Below are 11,090 nucleotides of genomic sequence, written 5' to 3' on the forward strand. Positions count from 1 at the left end.
GGGGGGACAACTTCAGTAAAGATGCATGCTGGGGGGTCACCAGCCAAGCCTCAAGGGGGGCTTTCATCTTTCCCCAGAGTCGGGGGCGCACCCAGGAAAATCCTGTGGGTGCCCACAGAACGTGGCTGATGTGTAGAGGGGCAGCCCTGTGCTGAGAAGGCACAGGTTGGCCTGAGCGTCCTGTCCCGTCACCCCTGGCCAGGAATCCAGAAGCCATCAGAGGAAGAACCCACTCCCCACAGGGACTGATGGGGGACAGTGACATGCCCACCACACCCTCCCACCTCAAAACCTTGTCCCGGGGACTGGCTTCCTCACAGCCCAAGCACACCATGTTGGTTTTTCCTTTTCGCTTTTATTTTATTGGACTGTAACACTCACACAGACAAGCGCCTGGACCACGCGTGGGCAGCTTGGCGGATAATCACGGTGTGGACATCCATGAGGCCACGACTCACATCAAGAAACTACACACACGGAAGCAGGAGGTGGAGGAGAAGGCTGAGGGCCCACACTCTGCTCAGGGAGGGCAGGCAGGGGTGGCCTGGGGGCCCCGGGGGTGCGGGCAGGGTGTCCCACTGCTCGGCTGCCTGGGCGGCCCTGCTGGAGGGGCACGGGGGACCCCGCTGGGAGGCGTCAGGACTTGCACTGGCCATCAGGGGCTGACCTTGTACAGGTACATGATCCAGAGGATGCAGACGGTCATGGAAACCCAGATCCACACTTCTTCGTAGGGGTCGAAACGCGGTGCGCAACAGTCGTCATCCCAGCAGAAGTCCTCCTCCCAGCCGGGCTGGGAGCCGGACCTGCCAAGCCCGGCCCTCGGCTGTCTCCTCTTCTTGTCATAGCCACTGACGATGGAGCCGGGGCCCTTGTACTTTATGATGTCGAAGACGGAGAAGGGGATGGTGATGGAGCCCTCACTAATGGTGACGGGTCTACGGGTGCGGGTCCCCAGAAGGGGCTCACGGCCAGCAGGGGCAGGGCCATCACCGCCATCCTCCTTCTCTTTGCCTTGGGTGGTGTTGGCAGGAGCATTCTTGCCTTTGTCTTCATCAGTGAAGATGAAGGGGAAGGTGACGGAGCCGTTGATGTTGGGGAAGGAGTCGTCTCTGATGATGTTCGCCAAAGACGAGGGGAAGGTGATGGAGCCCTCTCCGTCATCCGTGAGGCCCATGACGTAGGACACCGGCAGTGGGCCGTTTCCGGCGGAGCTGGGGACGGAGCCCCGGCCTTTGAAGATGAAGCCTTTCAGCGCGAAGGGCTTGATGCTGCTGAGGAGGAGGCCTCGGCCATGGAAGATGGGGCGTCTGATGTTCACCAGGAGGCCTCTGCCCTTGGGCGTGGCTGTGGAACTGGCCAGCAGGTAGATGGAGCCCTTGCCGACGATCAGGGGCCCGCCGGGGTCAGCCGCTGGGAGGGAGCCCGGCCCCGGGCTGACACGGCCCTTGGCCCCGGCGGCCGGACCCTTGTCCCTCCCCACATCCACAAGGGAGAAGGGGACGGTGACGATGTCGTCATCTTGGCTGAAGAAGTTGCTGCTCTCGGAAATCGGGTTCCTGATGAAGTCGGCCACGGAGAGGGGGATGGTGATGGAGTTGGGGGTGTAGCCCCCGGCGCGGTCGACCACGGGCCCGCTGCCGAGGGTGAGCAGCTGCTTGCCGGGGGCGGTGGTGGCCAAGCCGCCGCCTCCGTACAAGGTGTACCTGCCCTTGATGGTGCTGGGGCTCTTGACCTCGGGCCCCCAGGCTGGGTCTGGGGGCTTCTGGAAGAAGCAGATGCCCAGGTCGCAGGCCTCGCAGCGCTCACCAAAGCAGATCTCGGGGCACTGGTCTGAGCTGAGGCTCTCGCCATAGCACTTCTGCAGGATGAACAGGACCAGCTTGTTGAGGAAGAGCCGCACATTGAGAAGGCTCACCTGGCAGCGCCCCTGGATGCCCGGTGGGCACAGCCTGCACTGCTGGCCCCAGATGCGCATCTTCACCAGCCCCAGGCGGCTGTCCTCATCCAAGCACGTGTGGAAGAGGATGTGCACGTGGGCCGAGGACCAGCCCCACTGGCAGCGGCCACACTGGAGCCTGGGGGTGGGGAGGACAGAGGCGGCAGTGAGCGGAGGGGAGGGGACGGCCCTGGCCCCCCGCCCGCGTGGAGGCCGGCCCAGCACAAGCTCCGGACCGAGACCCCTTCCACAGGTGTGCGCCCCTTCCTGCGCGCATAATCTGGAAAGCTGAAAAACAAAGGCCTTTTCACCAGTTTGGCTCCCTCGGTGGCAGAGCCGGGCCTGACACTTGTGGGAGGTCACTGCCCCGCTGCAGCCGGCTGCTGCTTTTCTGCCCTGGGGACATGTCACCAAGAGCCAAGGCCAGCCCTGCAGATACCTGTGAGGGGGGGAGAGCCTGGCTCCCCCAGGGGAGGCCCCCTCCCCCTCGCCCCCCCTCCCCGCGGGCCCCTGCACGGCAGGGCATGCCTGGCTGGGTGGGGTCCCCGCAGGCTTGGCCCATCCCTGGGGCTGTCCCCATGACAATGCGGAGAAGCGAGGCGAGGCCCTGGAAGGAAGAGCCCCATCCCCACGGAGAGAAAGTGAGATGGAGGGGCGGGGGAGTCTCGGGACACAGAAGGCGGGGAGAGCCGGGAGGGGCTGGGGGCTCCCAGGACGATGGCGAGTGAGCCCCTTCCACTGATCCGCTCTGGCTCCAAACACGTGAGCAAGATGGCCGGCACCACTGGGGCTGAAGAAGGTGCCGGTCCAGGGCTTCTGCGGCCGTGTGCCCCAGGGCCAGCAGGGGGGCCCTCTCTCCAAGACCCTTAGGTCACGGACGAGCGACCACATGCACGTGCGCGTGGGAAACCTGCCCAGTATCTCCCAGGCAGCGCCGTCCCGCGGGACTTTCCGTGATGGTGAGGATGGGCTCCGTCCTCGCGGCCCAGCCAGCAGCCACAGGTGGGGCTGGACACGGCTAGTGCCCTGGGGGCTGGACTTTCAGCTCCATTTCAATGTGGCCAGCTGTGGCCAGGGCTGCTGTGTGCAGGACGAGGGACGGTGCCTTGTGACCCCACACTCCCCGGCGTTTCTAGCTGCATGAAAGCTGAAAGGCAAGGGAACAGTGTTTGTGACCCTCGGCCACTGAAGGCAGTTCTCCAGCTTGGCCGTGGGAACAGGTGCTTCTCAGACGCGCCGAGGGCCAATTCTCCTAACACCTGGGAAAGCCAGCGTCCCACTAAACACCTGGCCCCAGGGGTTTCAGACACTGGGTGGGGGCTGAGGTGTCCGTTGTCAAAGGGTGGCTGCCCACAGAGTCCCCGTGGTGACCTGTCCGTGAGGCCCCCTCCCCCAACGGCCCCCCTCCCTGCAGGCCCCTGCAGGGCAGGGCATGCCTGGCTGTGTGGGGTCCCCGCAGGCTTGGCCCATCCTTGGGGCTGTCCCCATGACAATGAGGAACGGGGCTCACATGGTGACCCCCACGACACTGGGGCTCCCAACCCAGCCCCTGCTTGGCCTGCAGCCCAGCCCAGACACAGCTCCCCCCTCTGGGCCTGTGCCCCCCTCGGGCACGACTTAGCCTCCCTTTCTTCAGGCCCCTGTGCAGGGTGGGGTGTGAGCACAGGCACCTGCCCATCCCCTGCTCTGGCGGTCAGCTCTGCCATGGAAACCAGGAGATGCTGCGGTGAGCAGACAAGACTCTCACGCGTGGGTGGCCGCGTCACCCCCCAGCATCCGCCACGCCCCCACTTCTGCGAAGCCCCCGACTGGGGTGGCCGGCACCGAGGGACTGAACAGAGGTGGCTCCCCAGCCCCCCACTTCCTGGAAGGGAGAACGAACGCCTGGTCCACCTACCTGTTGGAGGCCAAGAGCCGGCGGGATGCGTGCCCCTTCCGGGCCCACGAGGGCCGGACTGCACGAGCCCGGCCTCCGGACTCAGGGCCTCCCCGGCCGGTGCTTAAGCAGCTTCAGCCCCTCCCTGCCCAGCACCCCACAGCGGCCCCCCGCCTGCAGCGCACCTGGAAAGCCCCCTCAGCCGGTACTGAAAACCGCCGCCCTCCATGTGCCCGGAGGTCAGGTTCTCCTCAGGGACCAGCTCCCAGGTGTCCTGGGGTTTCCTCTTGGCCATCAGCTGGGCCAGGGTGCTGGCCCACACGTCCACCCCATCCATGCTGGCGCCGGGCTCCGCAGTGCGGTCTGGAAGCTGCGCCGGCTGCCACCCCAGGGAAGCCTGGGATCCCACAGCCTGCGTCCTCACCAGCCAATCACCGCCTTGACAACCGTCCAGTCTCCACGGCAACCAGGGTTGGCTCCAGGAAATGAGAAACAGGCCTTTTTTTCTCATCCCCTCGAATGTTTTCTTGTTACGCAAGCGATACATTTTCATTTTAGGAAAAACAAGAAACAAACAGATAAACACAAAGGAAAACAGACAACAGAAAATAAACTGGTACGTAATCATCACTGTGGTGCTGACGTCCGCATGTGGCCCCACGCACAGGCATGTGTAAATCTTCGTATCTGTTTCTCACAAGCAGGAAATCGCACTCAACGTGGCCTCCTTAGCCCACAACATGCCTCGGACAGTGTTGCCCACTCGTCCGCGTGTAAGCGTCTGCCGTGTTTGCAGCCCGCAGCTGAGCCGCATCTGCTGCCCGGCCTCCGTCCCGGCTGCTCAGTGCTCCTTTACCACTGGAAACGAGCCCGGGAGGAAGTGCCCTGAACATGGGTCCTTGCAAAGTTCCCCATGGTTTTTTCTCAAACTTCATATTGGCTAGAATGTAGAACGTTTATGTAAACAACGGCTAAAACATAACGCAGAGCGTCACAGTTACCGTAAAGCCTCGCTGGGCACCTGAAGGGCAACCCCCCACCGCGCTCCATGGGCTCCTCCCTTGCAGAGGTACGGTCAGCCTGGCCGAGACCCCTCAGGGCTCCACGACCAGAGACATTCCCCTTTGCTGCTTTGGGCTTTATGCACACAGAATCGTGCAGGACACATTTTGTGCACGTGAGTCTGGGCCCCCACCCTCCCCGTGGGCGGACAGAAGCATCGCTGCAACCAGCCACCTCTCACGCACGCGGCCAGGCTGCTGTGTGCCCCAGGTGAGGGTCATGCACCTGCTGGACCACCATCCTCAGGCTTCAGAACTACCGCTTCCACGCCTCCCAGGAGCTGGGCTCCCTGGGCCTTTCTGGCCACCTGAGCCTCCCCTGCTCTGGAGGACCGTCCACCTGTTCCCGTGTCCCCATCCCCCTGCATCCTGGCGAGGTCACTGTTTCATCTTTCACTGTCCCTCTAGGGCTTCGGATGCTGCGCTCTGGTCCTGCTGCTTTGGTGGTGGCCCCAGAAGCTCCAGCATGTGAAGGGAGCCCATCCTTCAGAGGGTAGAGCAAAGGCTCTGCCCACCACCGGCCTCATCCCCTGTGGTGCCCAAAACCCCTCACTCACCCTCGGTGCCTCCACGACTGTCTCTCTGACCTGCGCACAGAACGATCCTTCTCCTTTCTTAACGGCTGACGAATTTTCTGCTCATCTTTGCCCAGTCTGCAGCTAATCCTGGCAAGTGAGTGGATGTCCTTTTCATATTTTGCATTTCTGAAACTTGTTCTTGGCTCTCTCAGCAGCGAAGCATGCTCACGGGATAGGAGAGGAAATTATTGGGATGTGCTCCTGGGAAGGCTCCATCCTGTGGGAGCAGCTAGCTGGGGAAGACCCACGCCCCCTGCACTGTCCCCTGCCTCTGTTCGTTGATGCAGATGTGATGACTGGCACTCCTGCAGCCCCCTTGGACCATGAGGTGAACTTGCAGATGGAAGCCACGTGTGGAGGAAGCAGAAAAGCAAGACTTTGGACCCGTGATGACAGTCGGGGTCACTGCACCACCTCAGGATCACCTACCTCTGGACTCGTTGTTCAAGAAAGAAGGAAACATCCAGCTCCCACTGTTACCATAAGGCCCTGTGCTCTGGGTTTTCTGGCTCATCAGACAACCAATTACAGCACTTCTAACTGATATGCTGGGCTGTGCCTAAGGCCCTGGGTTTTGCCGGTTGGTCTAGGGCCATTGTGTGTAGGTGGGCATGCGTGTGGTCCTGGTCACGTGGCCAGCAGGGATCCGAGGGAATGGCTGTAGCCTGGAGGCAGTGCGGAGGTCCCCACAGGGCTTTTCCTCTCCACGTGGCCTCTCTGGACCCAGCACCCTGACTGCTTCCACACCATGCTGGGCGTGGGAGCCCACGCTCGGCCCTAGGGCCGTACCACAGCCCCGTCCGCCCGGCCCACCCCGCAGCCTCCTTCGCTCTAGAAACCACAACCTGACTCTGAGTTTAGGGAAGAGTCTTGGTATCATGACTGACCGCCACCCAAAAACAATCTATTTGGTTTGGGAACTTCCTTATGCCTCTCCCAGGAGACTGCTAGAAAGGCATAGGGGGCAGACCCAAGGGAAGCCAGCCTCCACGTGCCTCTCTCCCCACGCCCGTTTATCCGTCCCCCCCAAGCCCCCAAACCAAGCTCTCTGCAAAAGCTGCTCACACGGTCAGCTAACAAGTCAGTTGGCTTCTTGACCAGAGGGGTGATGGATGAGGCAGAACACGCACAGCGCTCAGCCGACGCCCGAGGTCTGTGGCGTGACCCTGAAGCTGGCCAGCTGTGTGTGGTCCAGCTGCATGGACGCGGGTCTCTCCGACATGGACTCTAGGAATGAGGCTTGCTAGATATCCCTTCCGCCCCTGCTCTGTCCTCCACCCTCTGCCCACCACTCTGTGACCAGCCTCCCCGACGCTCGATGACTCCAGAATGGGTTGGGCTCGGGACGGAGAGTGATGTCAGGGGCAACCAGGTACCGTTTCAATGCTACTGCCCCACCTGACGGAGACAGCGCTCTCCTCTCCCCCATGGACACTTTCCTTTTGGCTCACACCGACCTGCCTGGCACTCAACTTCTTGAGTTCAGCTTTTGGAGAAAGTGGCTGGAAGGCAGGGGTCAGCCCTCACCACTGGGTGGTGTCCAGCTGGAGCATTTGAAAGCACACCTTCTGGCAGCCCCGATGAGCCATGAGGACCGTCTCCTGCAGGTGACGATGCTCAGAGCCTCTGTCCCCCTCTTGGCCTGGGCGTGGCCTGGGCAGGTTCCTCCAAAGCCGCTCCATGCCATGCTGGACCAGAGAAGTGCCAACTTTGGGACAGGACAGCACAGTAAAGGAGTCAAAGCAGGAGACCAGGCTGGGAGAGGGAGGGCATCCCAGGGTCCAGCTCCAGCAAGGCCAGCTAGCTGAATGGACCCTACCCTGTGTGTCTGGAAGGAGAGGAGTTGAGACAGACAGACAGACAAGGAGAGAAAATCAGGTAGAAATAATCATGCCGGGTTCACCCCTGCCCTCCCCCAAACCTCGGCTCCAGGGACACAGGGCAGCTGGGCAGACCCCAGGCCCAGCCCCCAGCATGCAGGCACGGCGGGTGTCTCTGGGCTGCCGGCGGGCAGGGGCCCTGGAGTCGGCGGCCGGGACAGCAGCGTCTGCATGCCAGCAACCCCTCGTCCAGCGTCCTGTCCCACGGGCTCTTCCCACCACCTCCCCAAGTTCCTCGCTCTGCTGTCCGCCGAGCTGCTGCCGGGCAGGGGGCCAGTCATGTCTGCCAAGCCCTGGTGGCGTGGGGGCTCGCCCTGGAAGGAGCAGTGAGAACCACAGAGACCGGCCTTGGGCCACGAAGGGACAGACTGGGGACCTCAGGGCCAACGAGGCGGGACCTGGGTGGCTGGCCCTTTGGCCATGGACATCTTGGCTGTAAGCATGTTCCCCGCATAACTAACTGGCCACACGGCAATTTTGTGAAGGATAAAAAAATAACTGGCTACTAACAGCTTGGTTTGACAGTTCCATTTCCTGACGCTGGTGGATAGTTTGGTTTCATGTCTCCATTGAAATAAGCAGGTGTGCGCAGAGCAGGGCGGGGGACCCTCCCTCGGCCACGTCCGCCGTGTGGAGAGCGGCAGTCCCGGGGTCGGGTGGCCGGCGTCCCAGCCTGCGGGGGCTGCAGCTGCCCCACCTGGCTGACCAGCCAGCAGGCAGGCCGAGCGGCGTCCACGGCGAGAGGTCAGACGTGATGCGCATCTCACACGCCCATGCGAGCACACACACACGAACACACAGACACATCCACGCATACACACAAACAAACGTGGGAACTTAAAGTGTAAGTTCACGTTCAAACAACAGCATTGTAGAAAGTTGACCAAGTAAGGAGAGTCGGAAATCTGGGATTCTGCCACCTTAGCGAACAGACAACCCAACCATCTCTATTCTTGTGTGTAACAAATGGTGTCATATTTTGTTCAAATTTTTAAAATCGGGTTCTTAAATTGGGCAGGTAATTTGGGTGCTCTTTTTTAACTTCTGGGAAATGCTTCAAAAACAGGATAGAACAAAAAGTTTTTATTTGCAAACACTATTAACCATTTCCTGTTCCGACCTCAGAAATAGCTGCGAACCTGCCGCCGCCTCCCGGGGCCACGGTCGGTCCAGGCGGGGTGACATCACCTCCCTGCCGGCTCAGAGGCAGTTTCGGGATGATCCTTCTGCTTCCTGTGTTTTACCATAAATGGAAACTTCCCTGTGACTGGGCTGCTGCCTCGGGAAAGCGCAGGGGGATCCCCTCTCCCCCACTTTCCATCGTGCTGGCTCATGTTCCGGCTCCCCCGCCCGCCCGCACACCCTTGCTTGGCGTCACAGTCACTGCCCGCCTGGCACCTTGGAAACCAGACTCGCTTCTCAGACGGGGAGGGTGGGAGGCCCCGGGCAGGAAGCTTCTCCCGCCCCGAGAACCAGACCCTGCTTCGGGAGGGAGGGCGGCACCCACCTTGCAAACGACCCTCCACCCTCGGGGCCTCCTGAGCGGCCTCGGTAGCTGGTGGCGGGCTTCCCCAGGTAGCGCACAGCCAGGACAGGAACACGGGCCCACGGGCCCACGGGCCCAAGGCGCGGAGCACGCGGGACAGGCAGCCCTCGTGGGACAGAGGCGGCGGCTCACGGACTCCCTGAGCGTCTCCGCCCGGTCACAGGCCTCAGGCCAGAAGGGCCCAGCTGTGCTCAGCCCGCACAGAGCACCGTGCGGGCACAAAAAGGAGCCCTCCGGAGACACGCACACGTGCAAGTGCAGGAGGGCACACGGGGTCGTGCCGCAGGGAACCCAGCCCAACAGGGCACACGCAGGATCACCCGCGGCGCGGCGGTGCGCAGACATGCGTGGACAGGAGGGAGGGGCTGTGACTCCTGTGTGCGGAGCGCAGGGTCGTCCCGGGGCGGGCACCGGCCGCACGACACACACCATAACCCCACACGGAGCTCTGTGCGCAGGGGACAGCGCCTGTGTCAGCATCCTGGTTGAGACACCAGGGCCGGAGGTGCAACGTGTTACCGAGAGAACCCCAGGCACGTGTGAAGGGCCGGCTCTCCCCCGTTTCTGAGACTGCGAGAGAACGTGGTTACCTCAGTGACCACAAGCAACATCCTTCTTCATCAAAGATCCCATGAACTGGGGGTCCTGGGTTGTCCCTGATGCCTGGTTACAGGTGGGGACAGGGACGGAAAACTCCAGGCTGGGACCTCCCAAACCCGAAGGGGTGAAGCCAGGACACAGGGCAGGGAGGAGAGGGCTAGCCAGCGGGGGACACAGGCAGGGGGCAGACGGGACCCTGACCTTGCCCTTCCCTCCAGCCAGGGAGCCTGTCCTGTCCCTAATGAAAGATGGTGAGGGAAGGGGACAGTGTGTGTGATGGGGACAGTGTGTGTGATGGGGACACTGATGGGGACAGTGTGTTTTGGGGTGACATGTGTGTTTTGCAGGGACAGTGTGGTAGGAAGAGTATGTGTTTGGGGGAAAGTGTGCTGACAAGTGGTGGGGAGCTCCCCTTGGGAGTACAGCACCCCAACAGTCCCTGGGACTCCTGCCCCGTCTCCCACTGTCCCAGCCTCCTCCCCAGGCTCTGATCCCAGCACCTGCTGGTCCTGCCCACCCCAGGGTGGAGTGTGAGGCTCCTCCGGGCTGTGTCCCCTCTCTCTCTGGCCTGCACAGTCTCTGTGCCCTCCCGTGCCTCCATATGGGCCTGCCGACCCAATACTCCCAGGGTGCAATGCCCCTTCCAGCCTCTTGAGTGGGCCCTGCACACAGCCCACCACCCCAAGGGAGGGGTAAGAGGTTGGAGGGAGGAGAAAGGAAGCGACAGAGGGTGGTGGGCAAGGAAGGGGACAGTGCATCCCCACATTCTCTGGCGGGCATCTCTGGACACGCATCCAAGCTCTTGCAGATGGAATCACAGCTGGTGTGGCTGGGGGGTGGGAGGTGGCCAGGGATCTGACCCCGTCTCCCGTCCCAGAGCACACCCCCCAGACTGCCCCACCGGCCCCTCCAGCCCCAGGCCTCCGAGGGCGGCATGACCCCCAGCGCAGAGCCTCAGGCTCCAAAGTGGGGGGCGCCAGGGGCAGGTGCCCACGGGGTCCGAGCCTTCCTGGGCGCCTGGCAGCCCCGAACCTGACCTGACCCACGTCCCCGGCCCCGGACCCCGCGCCTGACCGCTGAGGGGAAGCCACGAGGGCGGGCGGGCCAGGGGACACCTGTCCGGGAGGGACGCCCCCGCAGGCCGGCCGTGCCCGCACCGCGGAGCCCACGGGCCGCGCCCCGCCCGCCAGCCGCCCACGGGGCCGCGCGGGGCTCGGGGAGTGGCCCTGCGCTCGCCGCCGAAGCTTCCTCCGCTCGCGCTCGCCTGCAGAGCACCAGCTTTGATGCTCTTTTTCCACCGTTTCAGTTTTCTTTAATGTTCTCCCTCGGCAGCCGAGCCGGAGCGTGAACGGGGCCGGGGCGGCGCCAGCTGTCGGGCTGCTCCTCGGGCTGCGAGACCCACGCACGGCGCTCGGGGCTGCGGGTGTCAGCAGTTTCCTTTACCGCTTTCCATTCATCGCCCAGAACCGCTGACAGCAAACCCCCCGCCCCCCGAGCGGCCAGACGTGCGCTGCGCAGCGGGCCGGCGTCCTGGACACCCCGGGCCACGACCGCCCCCCCCCCCCCCCCCCCCCCCCGGCCGGGGCGGCCCCGCCGCGGGGGGGGGGGGC

The 11,090-nt window shown here is 63.1% G+C and overlaps 1 protein-coding gene across 1 annotated transcript; it reads right to left on the reverse strand.

The window, feature by feature from the left end:
• Positions 1–339: 339 nt before the first annotated feature.
• On the reverse strand, positions 340–4,408 carry RTP5 (receptor transporter protein 5 (putative)). The gene is made up of 2 exons (XM_032428448.1): positions 4,001–4,408; positions 340–2,078 (listed from the first exon to the last, which is right to left on the reverse strand). The coding sequence occupies exons 1-2, from the start codon at positions 4,366–4,368 to the stop codon at positions 656–658; spliced, it is 1,791 nt and encodes a 596-aa protein (XP_032284339.1). The 5' UTR covers positions 4,369–4,408; the 3' UTR covers positions 340–655.
• Positions 4,409–11,090: the final 6,682 nt, after the last annotated feature.

The sequence above is a fragment of the Phoca vitulina genome, unplaced genomic scaffold, assembly GCF_004348235.1.
Source record: "Phoca vitulina isolate PV1807 unplaced genomic scaffold, GSC_HSeal_1.0 scaffold1, whole genome shotgun sequence".
NCBI classification, from domain to species: Eukaryota; Metazoa; Chordata; class Mammalia; order Carnivora; family Phocidae; genus Phoca; species Phoca vitulina.